Here is a 13848-nt window from a genome sequence, read left to right on the forward strand (position 1 = left end):
TTACATATACTCAGCGCCATATGCCTGACAACATGGAGGCTAACCTCACCTCCACATTTCGGGCCAAACGCTAAAGTCAAACAAGCAAAGCAGCGCAGCGGGTCAGATATTGAAAATCGTGCACTTATAGAGTGAAAGGCAAAACAAGAGAGAGAATTCCTGTCCTGTTTTAAACTTTGTCTTATATAAACGTAGCCGGGTCTGGGGTGATATCTGATAAAATAGATCAAAATTACATTATTGGCTTTTATAGCCCACTGAAAACATAGCCCAAAGGTATGCTATTTGGCAGAGAGCAGCTCGTAATATGTCTAAGAATTGTTACCATCTGGCTTGACTGCAGGGAATGCTTCTCTCTTAAAAACCTCAAAGTCAAAATGATACAAGTAAAACGCAGCATTCATAACCAGGTTGGCTTTTTATGGATGCCTGTCCACATTGATTTGGCTCCACTGTGTCTTGAAGATAACTCGTGCTATTTAGAAGTAATCATTTTTTCCTTCTAAAAGGGGGTTTCTCTGTGAAGCCATGGCATCTCGGTATGAAGCATAACGATTTGTGCCTCAGAGGAGAGTTGTTCTTTGTGATTTTTTTTTGTTTTAAAAGTGACCTCCAGTAATCCGTTTAGTACAAGATAAAGAGGAAAACAAGGCACTGTTATCGGTTTTAAGTTTGTCTGGATGCTTTCATCAATACGCAGAAGAAAATGTTATCCCCTGACATTTTAACCCTTTTCTTCTGAGCTACACCCTATAATCGCACTCCTGTACACAGTTTCAACCCCCTCATTATCTTATTATGAGATTACAATGTCAATGTGGTCAGAATTGTGACAATTACAGTAAGTGGTGGAGTAATTTTCAGTGTTAAATGGGCTCTTTGTGCACTATGTTGCTGTATATTTCCGCGGCCTGTCATAGGTTGAAAGGCGGATATGTTCTCATGTGCACAATGAGGTAAGCAGGTACGCAGATGCATCTGTATTTATACAGGAGCATATAAGTTACTCATTCATATTAGGAAACACACACACACACACACTGACAAGCTGCCACAGAGCAGAAATGTGTGTGTGTGTGTGTGTGTGCGTGTGCGTGAGGCCTGTGGCATATGAAACATGAGTCCCTGTTTAGCAGTGTGAACCGTGGGGGAGAGGGAACGGGAGGGAGGCTGTTTTCTCAATGCCTCCTTGACCTGTCACTATTGATGATGTGTGTATGTGCACATTTGGTGTATACATGTGCACGTGAGTGTGTGAGAATCCAGCAGACATCAACAGGGGGACAGCCTCCTCCTCCTCCTCCTCCTCCTCCCCCGCTGCCGATATCCTCTCATGCCACCTCCTCCCTGCCTCCTCTCCTCCCCTCTCCTGGCGCCCTGGTATGAGAGAGAAAGCTGTTGTTAATAAAAAGTTTTCAAAGAATGGGATGAAAAGGGAGGTGAAATTGAGCGGCCCTGGCCGTATTATTTCTTCTCCGTATGGGAGCTGGCCTCTCGCGGTCTCTCCGACGCTCTCAGACCAGGAGGGGGTCGCTAGCTCGGTGACCATTACTGCCCCAGGGCCAAAGCAAATGATTTGCCTCTCTGAGGCTTCAAAGGGGAGCAATTACACTTAAGTAACCAAATGAATAGATAGCCCAGCTTGGCAGCAGTTTGGGGGAAACAGTGGAGGCCTTTGAGGGAAGAGGCACCACACCTTTAGGAGTAATATGTAACAGCTCGCATCTCAGGGAGGAGAGAAAAAGAAGAAGAAGAAAATAAACAAGCAAGATATTCTGCCACTGAAATCAGATGAAAAAAGGTGCTGAAACCTCCCCAAACCAAAACAACAACATCATTTAGAGTGGTTGACCAAATCCAGCCGATAGCTTTTAAAGTAATTGTTGCCTTACAGAAATAGAGACCCAACCACTGGCCGCTTTGGCGAGCATATCACATAAACACATATTGTATGCAACATCATCTCGTGGCAAATTTGGAAGAAATTAGATATGAAATGCTGCCATGCTGTATTTGTTTTTGTTTATATGCGATAAGGTTCGGTCCCTCTGCCACAGTGTTTGCTTGCACGATGGTTGTGTTTGTTTGTTTACGGATGTTGTAATTAGCATACACTCATACTTCAGATGAGCGGGAGAAGATTTAGAAGTTACTAAAACAAGATGTAAATCATGCTGGTGCTGAATCAAACTCTTACACAATGAATAACATTAATTACAATCTCGAGAGCCATGAATTGCAGTTCTGTGAGTGGCACGCACATAAATTCAGCCTCGACCCCACTGATAAAAGACATGAAAAAGGCCCTTTTGAGTGAAGTGGAGACTGGGAGTTTGGTAGGGGAGCTCACCTGTGGAGAGGAGTCTATAGCTGCATAGAAGGCCCAACAGCTGCCAGGGTTGTAAGTCTAGGCACCTAGCAGAGCCGCAGAATGGGAAATGCAAGAAGCTCTTTCAATGCACTGCCACTTAGTAACAGAAGGCATGTGCCAAACTTGCAGAATGAGAATGAAAACTCCCCCTTCGGAGTTCACTAAATATCAGCAGCGACTCTTTTTATCCCCTCCCCTCCGCTGCCCCCCTCCTCTCTCTCTCTTTTCTCCTTCTCCTTTAGTCTATTATAATTCCTCCATAAAAGAACAATGGTTGACTGAAAGACCCCCAAACCACAGAGATATACCAACAATCGGCAGGGAGAAGGAAAAAGGGGGGACTCGGCTGAAGTGTGGAAGCCATCAATTACTGAGGGCCTAAAGTTAACATCCCAGCAGGATACGTGCATTAGAATGCAGATATGGCTGGGCTATGGGCAGCAGATGCCTAGCGGAGCGGTCAAAAGAGCATCTCCAGCTCATAAGAGGACATATGCAATGTGGGAGACTCTCGCCTCCGCCACCTCGGCTTGGAATCTTCAGAAGAATAGAAAATTAAATTGAATGATGATTAAAGCAGTGGCTCAAAGGAGCCATTGTGTGGACCTAACTGGAATTATGGGTTTGAAAAGTGACAAACAACTGACATCTCACATAATGGATGCCAATACACATGGCTGCGGTGCAAGTCTCAATAAATCTGGTGCATCAGATTGAATGTGGGGTTTCACCCCTGCAACAAGTGGCTCTGTGAGCTCCAGTCGGGTCGAAAACGCACCGTGATTCCTCCGCATGCACAGCCCTAACAGGATTTTCCCCTCTCACCACATCTTTCTATTCTGGCTGCTCAGCAAGACTCAGCCCTCCAGGCTTCCTCGCACTGCTAATTTACACTAGCCTGCAGGCTACCTTCACAGTCGGGACAGTGCAATTGTATTTTCAGGCTCATTAAGCAATAGCGCAAAAATGGGGGGAGCTCTTACCCCCCATCTACTTTCCCGTCACCACTCTGTTCGGTGGGACAAAAAAAATGAGGGGGGGTGAAGAGATGTTAAAGAAACGCAGAAAAGTGCTAAATTATAGTTGTGAGGCTCTCTACCAGGTTGTTTGTGTTTACTATGTGAGTTTTTTTTGGGACCCGAGGAGGAGGAGGAGGAAGACAGCGGCACAGTCGCTGCTCTCGATCTTCTGAGAACCAATCCTGCTGCTCTGTGGCAGGCCCATTCAGGATCGACCCATGCTTGTTTATTTGAAAGAGACCCCCACTTTTTTAACTTCCCACCCTCTCCATTGTTCGACTTCTCACGGGGAGGACTTTGAAATTGTAATCGCAGGATATTCAAACACACACATTTGTTCTGACCTTTGGTGTCTGCAATAACATTATTACTGTGGCGACAAGCATCTAGGATGTATTTTGCCTCTTTTGACAACATTTTATTGACTTATAAAGATTTATATAATCAGCTTTTAAAAGATTTTGAACATGGTTGGCTTTGAAAGCAGCACAAGTGATAAACAGAAATAATTAGGAGGACAGTTTATGTGCTCAATTTGTTTGAGTTTGCATAAATATGATTATTAACAGGCAGATTTTGTATCAATATTAAAAGAAGTTCAATTTAAAGCACTTTTATTTTGTATATCAGCATTTTTAATTCTTAAACTTTGTTTTCATGTCAGATGCTTTTATCAGTGGTTATAATTGATGTTGTGATTATGATTGATGCTTTCCAGGATAATAAAATATGATACCTCTACCCTTAAATATAATTTGACTGTAAATTTACCTGCATTCAGTCATAAAGAGTAAAGGATTGTCTCAGTTACATCCACATTAAGTCTAACAATGAGGTGAAACTAAATAAGAAAATTGAACAAATTATATGTATTTTATTACACCCTGTTTAAATATCAGCTAATGTTTTTTTATTATACAAAAGACAACATATACTATATACCAAATTGCTGTAATTTTACTGGTTTTGGCCTCATTGGGAGTTGAAGCCAGCAGTAAAAGAGAAAATTGATGCTGCTCTCTTGGTTTTTTTCCCCCCTCTTCAGATATACTGCATCACAGCTTTGGCTGCAAAGAGCATATGAGATTGTGGTGACATTCTTTGGTTTGTGAATGAAACCACAGAGTAGCCACACAAAGTTCCTCGTCCCCAGCACTCAACCTAACTCGCCCACTCACATTGTCTCTAGACTTTCCTCAAGAATGTGGATTTTCTATGGCCGATGGCAAGCCAGACGAAATTGCCAATTGCATTGTCACCTCTCGTGTTTTTTTTTCTTCTTAAGAGTCGCTGTTGGCAGCGCCGCTCAGGAGGAACCCTGTCCATGAAGACGTCTGTTTTTGAAGACAGAGTTAAAAGTTAGGGGGGAAGAGAAAAAAACATCTAGCTAGAATCAGTATAGGAGCAAACATTTATTCCTCCACCGCTGATGAATGAAATAAGCCCTGTTGTGCAGCTGTAACACCGCAGGACACTCCATCCCCTGATTGCTTTTTTACAGTCCAAAAAAGAAGCCATGATGGAGGCAATTTGCTTCCTTTACTTTAGCACGGCAAGAATATTTCCCTCATTACTCCACATTCAAACACAGGGCGCTCTGATGCCACAAAAGGGAAGTGGCTTTGGCAGGAAAATGTCAAACCAGCGTTTAAGTGCAGGATTGAAGCAGTCTGATGTGGACTGGATTGACTTGTTAAGTCAAATGAAAGGTCAAAGATATTTTCCACAGCACATGAGTAACACAAATAACTGCTGTTGGATAGAGAGCGCCATGCGGTTCAGAGGTAGAAAATCTACCATGCTGCAATGATCCTCAGCATCTCTAATCCATTTTGCTCCTGCCGACTTTAGATGAAAAAAATGGAAGTAAACAAAAGTGATGTGTTGCGGCGCACTCACTTGTCCCCCCCACCACAATCGACTCTGTCATGTCAGCAAAGTGTCCATCTCGTTGAAGCCTGTAGCTACAGGTCTTTGTGCTGCTGTTGACACATCTCACAGGGATTGGGTTCCACGGCTCCCTCGTTCCTCTAAATGATGTGTTTGTTTGTCAAAGGGCCTCGCTACAGTGTGGGGAATTCACATGGTTTTTGATGGGAGATGGACAACAGCTCACCTGGAGTCACACTCATCAGGTGAAGATGCACCAGAGACCTGGTTTTTGGGGGCATCGCTAAAACAAAGTTGCCCCTTATTGGCACTTCTGTATTATGAACTGAACATGGAAGCATGAGAATCTTCCATGTGACTGAGGGGAGAGCGCTTCCCATCGCACTCACATCGACCTTGAGGAACAGATCTGCTTTCAAACTCACTAACACCTTCTGACACAGTTCACTCGCCTGCATGCTGTTACAGAAATGTCTTTTGGGGTAGGGGAGAGGAGGCCCTGAAGCTAAATACACTGGAACAAACACCAGGGGAGGAAAGGTATTACCGTGCTGCTCGTGTACATTCTTCTCTGGGTGTACCTGTATCGGATGAATCTCAATACAACTCTCATCCCCTTCTTGCACGACAGTATACGGAGATTAAGAGGGGGTACGCTGGGATTTAAAACACAAACCAGCTGGGTGACGAGAGGCCATGGTGTGTATGTGTGTGTGTGTGTGTGAGGGGACATGGGCTGCTTTTATCAGATAGGAAATGAAGGAGCAGGCTCCACATCAGGAGTTGATTCATCAACCAAAAGTTTGTACCTGATGAGAGGTAAATTGTCCTCTCTGCACCTGAGGGCTTTCAAGAGGCCAATCGTCAATGAAAGGTTTTGTCAGTCAAAGAGTAGTTTGTTCTCTGCTGTTACTGGGAACAGGAAGTATGACAATCATATGCTGCGTCATATGTTAGCAAAGCACAACTGATTTCTTGTGCGTCCTGGTCAAGGCGATAGGTTAACTACTCATTTGTTCATCCTGTTAAGCAATTAATCATGAAGGGGGCGAATAAGGTGAAATTTAGTGGGAAAGCAGAGTTCACCTTGATGGTGCTGATGAGTGTGGACTGACACATATCAGGTCGGACATGTGGAGGGAAAAGACTGTAGATGATTGGTGTCTTCCTAAAAATTCATGTCCAACATATTCATACCTACAAAGGCCTGCACAAACAACATTACTTGAAATTGACTTTTGACATATTTGTCTAATGAGCTCATAATCTACAGCCCATCGTGTTTTTCAAATGCTGTACATTACCAATAAAACTGAACAAGGAGCCACTTAAAGTGCTTAAAGCACCAAAAATATACAATTAAAAAAATGCAGTTTTTTTCCAGATATGCCTGGTTAAAAATAATACCTTCATAAACTTCTTCATAGCTTAGATCTGAGTGTTTTTGAGTGTTTTTCTTTTGGCATCTTGAGAACCACAAGCAGAGTGCTGTTACAGAGAATCTCACGTAAAAACAACACAGACGGATAAACAGCACCAGGTCAGATGAAACATATTATATTAAGGTGGCCGGTCCCTTTAATCTGATTTCTATAAACTATGATTCTTAATTAATAAAGTTCCTTAGAAGGAATTTGATTTCATTGCTTTTATTCTCACCTTTACGCACTTTACGCACGGTCATTTGAAGCTTTTTTATGTGTCAAAGTAAATTCAATTGCATCTTTTTTTTTTAAAACCTAGACGTGAAACAGTTAACTGTCAGCGCCTGCTTTCTCCCAGCTCCATGCAGTGGACTATGAAATATTTGGAGGACAATTGGTTAAGTGGAGTTAACCGTTGCCTTTTTTCTCCCCGAGGTATCTTCCTTTTTGATCCTGCCGAGCCTGGCGCCTTGCAAAACACAACTTGTCTGGCTTATTAAATAGTATGACCTGGAGAAAGAAAACGCCTGTTGCTTCTCAACTGAGGCCATTGTGAGGGAGAAGAGTTCATGACAGGCCTTAAATTGCTATAATGCTGTGTGACCAACAGTCATACCTAATCAATTTCTAGGCCGCGCGCTAGGCCACTCGTTTTCTTATCAGTTTACTCCTTTATATTTTTAGACTTTAATGAAATTATTCAAAGAGCGTTTTATTTATTTGCAGGTGCTGTATTCACTTGTGCTATATTTTATATTTTTGTGAATTAAACATATTAATTTTGTTGTTAGTTTCCTCTCACCTTTGACAGAAGCGGGTTTTGATATCCTCATGTGACTCTTTAGTTCCTGCTTTGCAGGGAGAGTAAAGGAACAGTGCCGATGGAAGTGCTCTGTAATGGATGTAAATGGTCAGCAGAGTCCTCCCCACTGGTTAATTGCGCTAAAATTGGTCTAAGCTACTTTGTGAGAGCCATCAATAGCCCCGCACCACATGGGGTCTGTATGATTAACGTCTCCTTCCTTTCAAAGGCCTCTTGATGTTCTCTTGGAAGGCAGCGGGCCAATCCAAGCCGCACTCCGAGACGTCATGACGTGAAGTTGACGTGCTGATTGGCGGATGTAAGCAGAGGGAGCAACCCCTGTCCTTTTATAGACGACCCTGTCCAACGCGTAGACGCTACTGGGCACAGCTGAAAGCGCAAAGACGCACATTGGACACTGTACATCTCAGCCACACAGTTCCTCTGAACGGGCCGCTCGGAGGTGTATGGCCCCATCCCCTTGCGTCATGATGAATCCTGCGCAGGAGTCGTCGTCGTCGTCCCAAGACGCTAAACAGCTTCATCAAAAGGAAGAGACGGATACAGAGAGCGAAGAGTGTCAGCCTAAAGACATGACAACCGAGAAAGGATACAAAATCCAGCGGAGCAGCCTCCCGTTTAGCGTCGAGTCATTGATTTCCAAGAAGACCACCTGTCGGACTTCTTACTCCCCCTCAGATATAGCTCTGGTTCTGCCGAAGCCCGTGGCCGGGCAAAGCGCGCAGTTCTCACCGAGGACTTTTTACGCGGAGAGTAAGGTTTCCGCGGAGAGCTCGCAGGGTGTTTCCAGTAGTTCCAGCGAGGACAGTCCGCAGTTTTGTGAGAAAGACCAGAGCACTTGGATCCAGACATCCTCCTTTTCTACACCTCCGCGTAAGTCCGTCCCTCCGCTATTATCACACTCAGCAACACATTGAATCTATAGGTTCAGCAGAGGCTGCACGTGTATTTATAAGTTACAAAAATATCATTACAAAGCAGTATAATTGTTGTGGCTCTGAGGTGCTGCTGTATTTATTATTTTTTATTATTGTTTAGATTTTTATCTGGATGTGACATTTCTTTAATATAAAGTTACTTAATCCTTTTATTTCTTTGTGCGTTTTACTTCATGTTTGTGTTTACATCTGGTGACTGTGGCTGTGTTTATGTTCACCTGCTGTGTGCGATGACCCTTCAGCTTCAATTAAATCTAACCTCAGCCATGTTTCATTTCCATTTTGTCTCGATCAGGGAGCTCAAGTCCAACTCATTGTACTTTAAGGAAACACAAAAACAACAGGAAACCTCGCACGCCCTTCACTACCTCCCAGCTGCTGGCGCTGGAGCGCAAATTTCGCCAGAAGCAGTACCTCTCCATCGCCGAGAGAGCTGAGTTCTCCAACTCTCTCAACCTGACGGAGACTCAGGTCAAAATATGGTTTCAGAACAGGAGGGCCAAAGCGAAGAGACTGCAGGAGGCCGAGCTGGAAAAGTTTAAACTGGCCTCCAAGCCCGTCCTGCCTGCCTTCGCGCTGCCTTTTCCCCTCGGAGCGCACATGGGCTCTCCAACGTGGGCTCCGTCAAACGCCTTCCCGAGGCCCAGCCTGCCGGTCCCAGGACTGTTCAGTGGACCCGTCACTTATGGGATGTACTATTTGTCTTAGTATTCATCTGTGTGTGTGTGAACGTGGTTGCAATACACTTATGGATGAGGATGATGCGTATTTTTGCCCAGAAAACAACTGTCAAGTTTCAGTTTGGAGTTTGTCCAAAGCTCCAAAGAGACAATAAAAAAGTGGGATGTATGAGCGTGTGTGAGTGCGTGCGCCTGCTCTCCTCATGTTGTGTTCAGCTCTGTGGATTGTGGATTCACAGGCTTTAAATTACTCCACGTTTTTAATGGACATGCCTTAAATATCTCATTCCACCAAACGCCACAATAGAACATTGATCCCTCAAGGCAATAATTTTATCAGAAAAAAAGCAACAAAAAAGTACTTAATATGTGTCAGTGCCTTAAAACCACGCAGCGTGCTCTGTTCACATCACTTGAAATGTTTCTCCTCATTCAGCAATGACTCTTTTCTCTGGAGGTGCTGTATTAATCTCTGTATTGCCTCACTGCAATTCCCTTTATATTTTGTTTTTAAAAAGGAGAGCAAAATTATATTTTAGGAAAACAAATAGTTTTTAAACTCTCTGAATGTGGCCCTCATGGGAGTGATTTTTAGATTTCTTTTGTTTTGTTTTTTTGCTGTAAATGTAAATAAAAGTGTTTAGTGTTCAAACAGTCCTGCAGCCTTTTTGCTTGAAAAGCAGGAGAAGTGGTATTTATTGAATATCTTTGTATCTGTACTGTGTACATATCAGTCTATCTAAATGTTCAGTTATTTGTAAAAACTGATTTTAGTAAATAAACACTATACAAAACCTGAAAGTGTTTTTCATTTTGTGTATAAATAGTCATTTTATCATATTTTCAGAGCAACTCTATACTGTCCTTTAACTATAAAGATAAATCAATTCAAGTGCCAGAAGCAAAACTTCAAAGCATTGTGACAAAAACAAACTACTATGTATTTTATAAACTGTCAGATAACATGTCTAACACTGTTTTAAATAGGGTTAGGGTACAGGTTATTTATTTAGTTTGATGGCAAATGTTCATGTGCATTTCATTTAAGAACTTAAGATAATTCGTGACGGATTCTGCCTGTGGAAGAGCACACATGTTTGTTTACTTGTACTTTTACATACAAAAAAATCTTCTTTCAATTTAATTTAAAAATATACTTTTAAAAAATTATTATGTCTTTTATTTTGAAAACCGAAAACACACAAATGTAACGTGGGATCATGTTTGTTCTGAAAAAAAAACACTTATTTTAAATAAGATGTCATGAAGTTGTGAGAACATTTTTATCACAACTCAAGCGGTAACAAAAGACTTTTACATAATGCGCACGTTATGTAGCAGAAATAAAGATACGGCTGCTGTGAGATGAGCATAAACCTGCTCCTCTATGGGACCAAGAGAAACACCTCTGATGGCTTTACGAATTTGTAAAGTCATCCATTGTGTTGTTTCTAAGAGTCGCCTGGATTCCCATATTAGTATTCGCAAACATTTAACATTGCTTTGCAGGCTAATTTATATCTACCTAAACAAATATTGACTCAGTTGTTAATTTTGTTATTACCTTTCCACCTCCGGTTTACCTCCATGGGAAATAACATCTCAGAAGCACGATGTAATTGCCCAGATTTGTTAGTATTTATATGTTAAATATTACGATATAAGACATAATTAGTCTGTGTTTTAACGTTACAGCACCCAGAAAAAAAGTTTACAGTCGCTTCAACGCTTTCAACGCACTGAAGTCAGTGTAAGCACTCAGCCTGTCCAGCAGGGGGCGGTCGCGGCGCTCTGCTGCTGCCGCTGCGCTCTTGCTAAAGTCATTTACACTTCCGCTGTTCCGTCCTGTCACTGACACACAACACTTACAGCAGCGAGGTGAGTGTGTTGCACAGCGCGATATTGAATGAATGTACACTTGTAAGAAAATGTAATTCAGTAACCATTTATGTGGCTTATGTGTTTATATGTGTGTGCAAAATGCTACTGTGACCTCTTCTCTCACTTGGTGTTTTGTGAAAAGTCACAGCGTCACCAAGAAGATTGTCTGACCTTGGCTAGCTGGCTAACGGAGCTAGCTAACGCTAGCTAGCTTTGCAGGAGTCTTGGGTTAAACAAAATGTCAAAGTCTGTATTTTATAAGGCTTTGACATTTTGTTTACTAACGACGATTTAGTGCTTATCACGTACAATTGGACATTATATATTTACACTGCAAGACTATTTCTTTGATTTCTGTCTGCGTTATGTGCCATTGTCTTTTATCGTTAGCTCAGTGTTGACTTATTGCGGAGGATCCCTCAGAATTATCATAAAGTAAATTTATCATACTAACGAGCGCCTTTTGATCTTACATTCAGATGTGCACAGTTAGAGGTGAGCACGTCTTTGATGTTGGCTAAGCTAAAACGGGGTACGTTAGCAATGAAGGGTATACTTTTAATGTTTTATCAGTGTGTCAGCAGCACAATGAAGGTATTTTTAATCGCTATTCAGTGTAAACAACATTGTGTAAATCCAGCTCACATGCAAAACAATAACAACATATAATCTGACGACGTTTGTTTAATTCCTATCCTACTACCTCACCTAAATGCAGATGCAGACCTGTATCAATTCGTTTGAAATTTGCTTATCAGTCAATAACTCATATGTACTTTTGTGTTTAACGGTTTCAATGACTTTTAGCCACATATTTCTTGGCTATATAACAGAAAGTTTATGCACAATGTATGTAACAAAACAAAGCATACGGTGCAGCCTTCAGAATGCATGGCACATTGTTAGGAAAGTGAAAATTGAATTTGAGTAGGGAGTACTGCTCACCTGGTTTTATGGTATTTTTCCACTGATTGTTTGTACTAAAAGGAAATTTTTTTTATTTCAGACAGTCAAGATGGCAGGCCGTCGCATAGCTCTGAAGGCCATTGACTGGGTGGCTTTTGCAGAGGTGGTTCCACCCAATCAGCGAGGCATATTCAATGCACTGAAGACTCGCAGTGATGCCATCGCTGCCAAGTATGTTATAATACAGATGGAATCAATTTCTCTACTTGTGCTGAGTGGAAAAAACATCTTAACCAAAGTAGTTAAATATGAGTTTAATAAAACCAGCTACGTGGTGTAGTGTGGGCTTTCATGTGGATTATTATATCATTGACCTAATGGAAGTGCTGCAAGACTTTCACCCAAAGATCCTCCACACTCACATGTGGGCTACAGAGATTCCACTAATGTAGTGCAGTCAAATGTAGATACACAAAGTACAGCCTGCACACTTGGAGGCATTCCTCTCAACTAGCAGTTACATGTTGTCATGGACACCTCACTCTTGTCTCCCCTTGTTCAATACTTAGTTTTGTTGGGCTCTTGTTTTAAGCCTTAACATGATCAAATGACACATTATTTCATCACAGAGAGTGGTAGACACACAGAATGACTGTCAGGAAGCTTGTCTTTAGCTTCCAGTATCTTGGTTCATCCTGTTTCTCCTGGCGTACTGTCTGCTTGGCTGCTACCATTGCCTTTTACCCCCTGGGTCTGTTTTTATTATCCCTGAAACACCGACACACTGAAACAAGAGCTTCACAGGGGATAGAGGTGTTGGTCCAGGGTTCGGCTCGACCGTACATCAGCAAGCATTTCATTGATTGTTAGTTGTATCTTTTCTGTCAGTAACTTTACACACTTCCTCTGCAGTGTTCTCAATATCCAGTAACCATAGTGACCATGACAGTATACCTGATTTATGTATGTGTCCTTTATTTGGATCTTTGATTTAAGAATGTCTATTTACAGACACTTCCTAAGCTTAACGTTGATCCATTCACCAGATTTTAATCTACTTTTCAAAAAGAATCTCCTTATGCTTAGTCTACTCCTCATCCTTCGTTTTCTGTTAAACTTCTTCTGTCTTCTACTCCAGACTGAACTCCCTTCCAGAGGCCCCTGTAGCAATTGACTGGAGTTACTACAGGAGCACAGTCGCCAAAGCTGGGATGGTTGATGATTTTGAGAAGAAGGTAAGCTTTTCTTGAAGTCACGAAGCCCCAATTTTGATACAGCATAGTATTTTCCTTCTAATTGTTAATGATATATGTCAATGGCTTGCGACCCATTGCAATTCTCTGTGCAGTTCAAGGCTCTGCAGATCCCTGACCCGGTTGACACACAGACAAGCACCATCACTGCACAGGAGGCCGAGGCTGTAAGTTCATACATCAAACAGATCAAGTAAAAATTGTGCAAAACAAGAATTAAAATATGTATTATTTAACCCTTTTCTAATAGAACAAAAGTGCATTAGCCTACATTGACGGATCAAAGGAGCGTATTGCTCAGTACGAAAGCGAGGTGAGACAGTAGTTGCTGATAAACAGCTTTTTTTAAAGGGATTTGTGAAGAGAATAACCTAATGTATCTCTGTCTTTCGGCATTGTGTTTTTCAGCTGGCAACATTTAACAACATGATCCCCTTTGATCAGATGACTATTGAAGACCTCAATGAAGTCTTCCCTGAGACCAAGCTGGACATGGCGAAATATCCCTACTGGCCCCATAAGCCCATTGCGGAGCTGTAATCCTATCAGTAATGTTAATCTCACAATAAAGGTTATGTATTTTAAGGAGAAGTATTTGGTGAATTGATGCCTGATTAATGTGTGAATCTGACTTACTTGATACAGTAACTTGTGAAATTACTG

General features: G+C 41.9%; 2 protein-coding genes across 2 annotated transcripts; both read left to right on the forward strand.

Moving 5' to 3' along the window:
• The first annotated feature begins 7899 nt into the window (after positions 1-7899).
• On the forward strand, positions 7900-9491 carry LOC114433089 (homeobox protein MSH-C-like). The gene is made up of 2 exons (XM_028401402.1): positions 7900-8400; positions 8761-9491. The coding sequence occupies exons 1-2, from the start codon at positions 7974-7976 to the stop codon at positions 9171-9173; spliced, it is 840 nt and encodes a 279-aa protein (XP_028257203.1). The 5' UTR covers positions 7900-7973; the 3' UTR covers positions 9174-9491.
• A 1463-nt stretch (positions 9492-10954) lies between these two features.
• On the forward strand, positions 10955-13779 carry atp5pd (ATP synthase peripheral stalk subunit d). Its single transcript, XM_028401557.1, has 6 exons — positions 10955-11023; positions 12033-12163; positions 13071-13167; positions 13281-13352; positions 13436-13498; positions 13594-13779. The coding sequence occupies exons 2-6, from the start codon at positions 12042-12044 to the stop codon at positions 13723-13725; spliced, it is 486 nt and encodes a 161-aa protein (XP_028257358.1). The 5' UTR covers positions 10955-11023; positions 12033-12041; the 3' UTR covers positions 13726-13779.
• The last annotated feature ends 69 nt before the right edge of the window (positions 13780-13848 follow it).

The sequence above is a fragment of the Parambassis ranga genome, chromosome 1 (genome assembly GCF_900634625.1).
Source record: "Parambassis ranga chromosome 1, fParRan2.1, whole genome shotgun sequence".
Lineage (NCBI taxonomy): Eukaryota > Metazoa > Chordata > Actinopteri > Ambassidae > Parambassis > Parambassis ranga.

Bases quoted from the DNA above. Each gene is read 5' to 3' on its own strand.
- LOC114433089 (XM_028401402.1), top strand. From the start codon at position 7,974: ATGGCCCCATCCCCTTGCGTCATGATGAATCCTGCGCAGGAGTCGTCG. The intron at 8,401-8,760 runs GTAAGTCCGTCC...TGTCTCGATCAG, and splicing joins CTCCTTTTCTACACCTCCGC to GGAGCTCAAGTCCAACTCAT.
- atp5pd (XM_028401557.1), top strand. From the start codon at position 12,042: ATGGCAGGCCGTCGCATAGCTCTGAAGGCCATTGACTGGGTGGCTTTT. The intron at 13,168-13,280 runs GTAAGCTTTTCT...TTCTCTGTGCAG, and splicing joins TTGATGATTTTGAGAAGAAG to TTCAAGGCTCTGCAGATCCC. The intron at 13,499-13,593 runs GTGAGACAGTAG...TGTGTTTTTCAG, and splicing joins TTGCTCAGTACGAAAGCGAG to CTGGCAACATTTAACAACAT.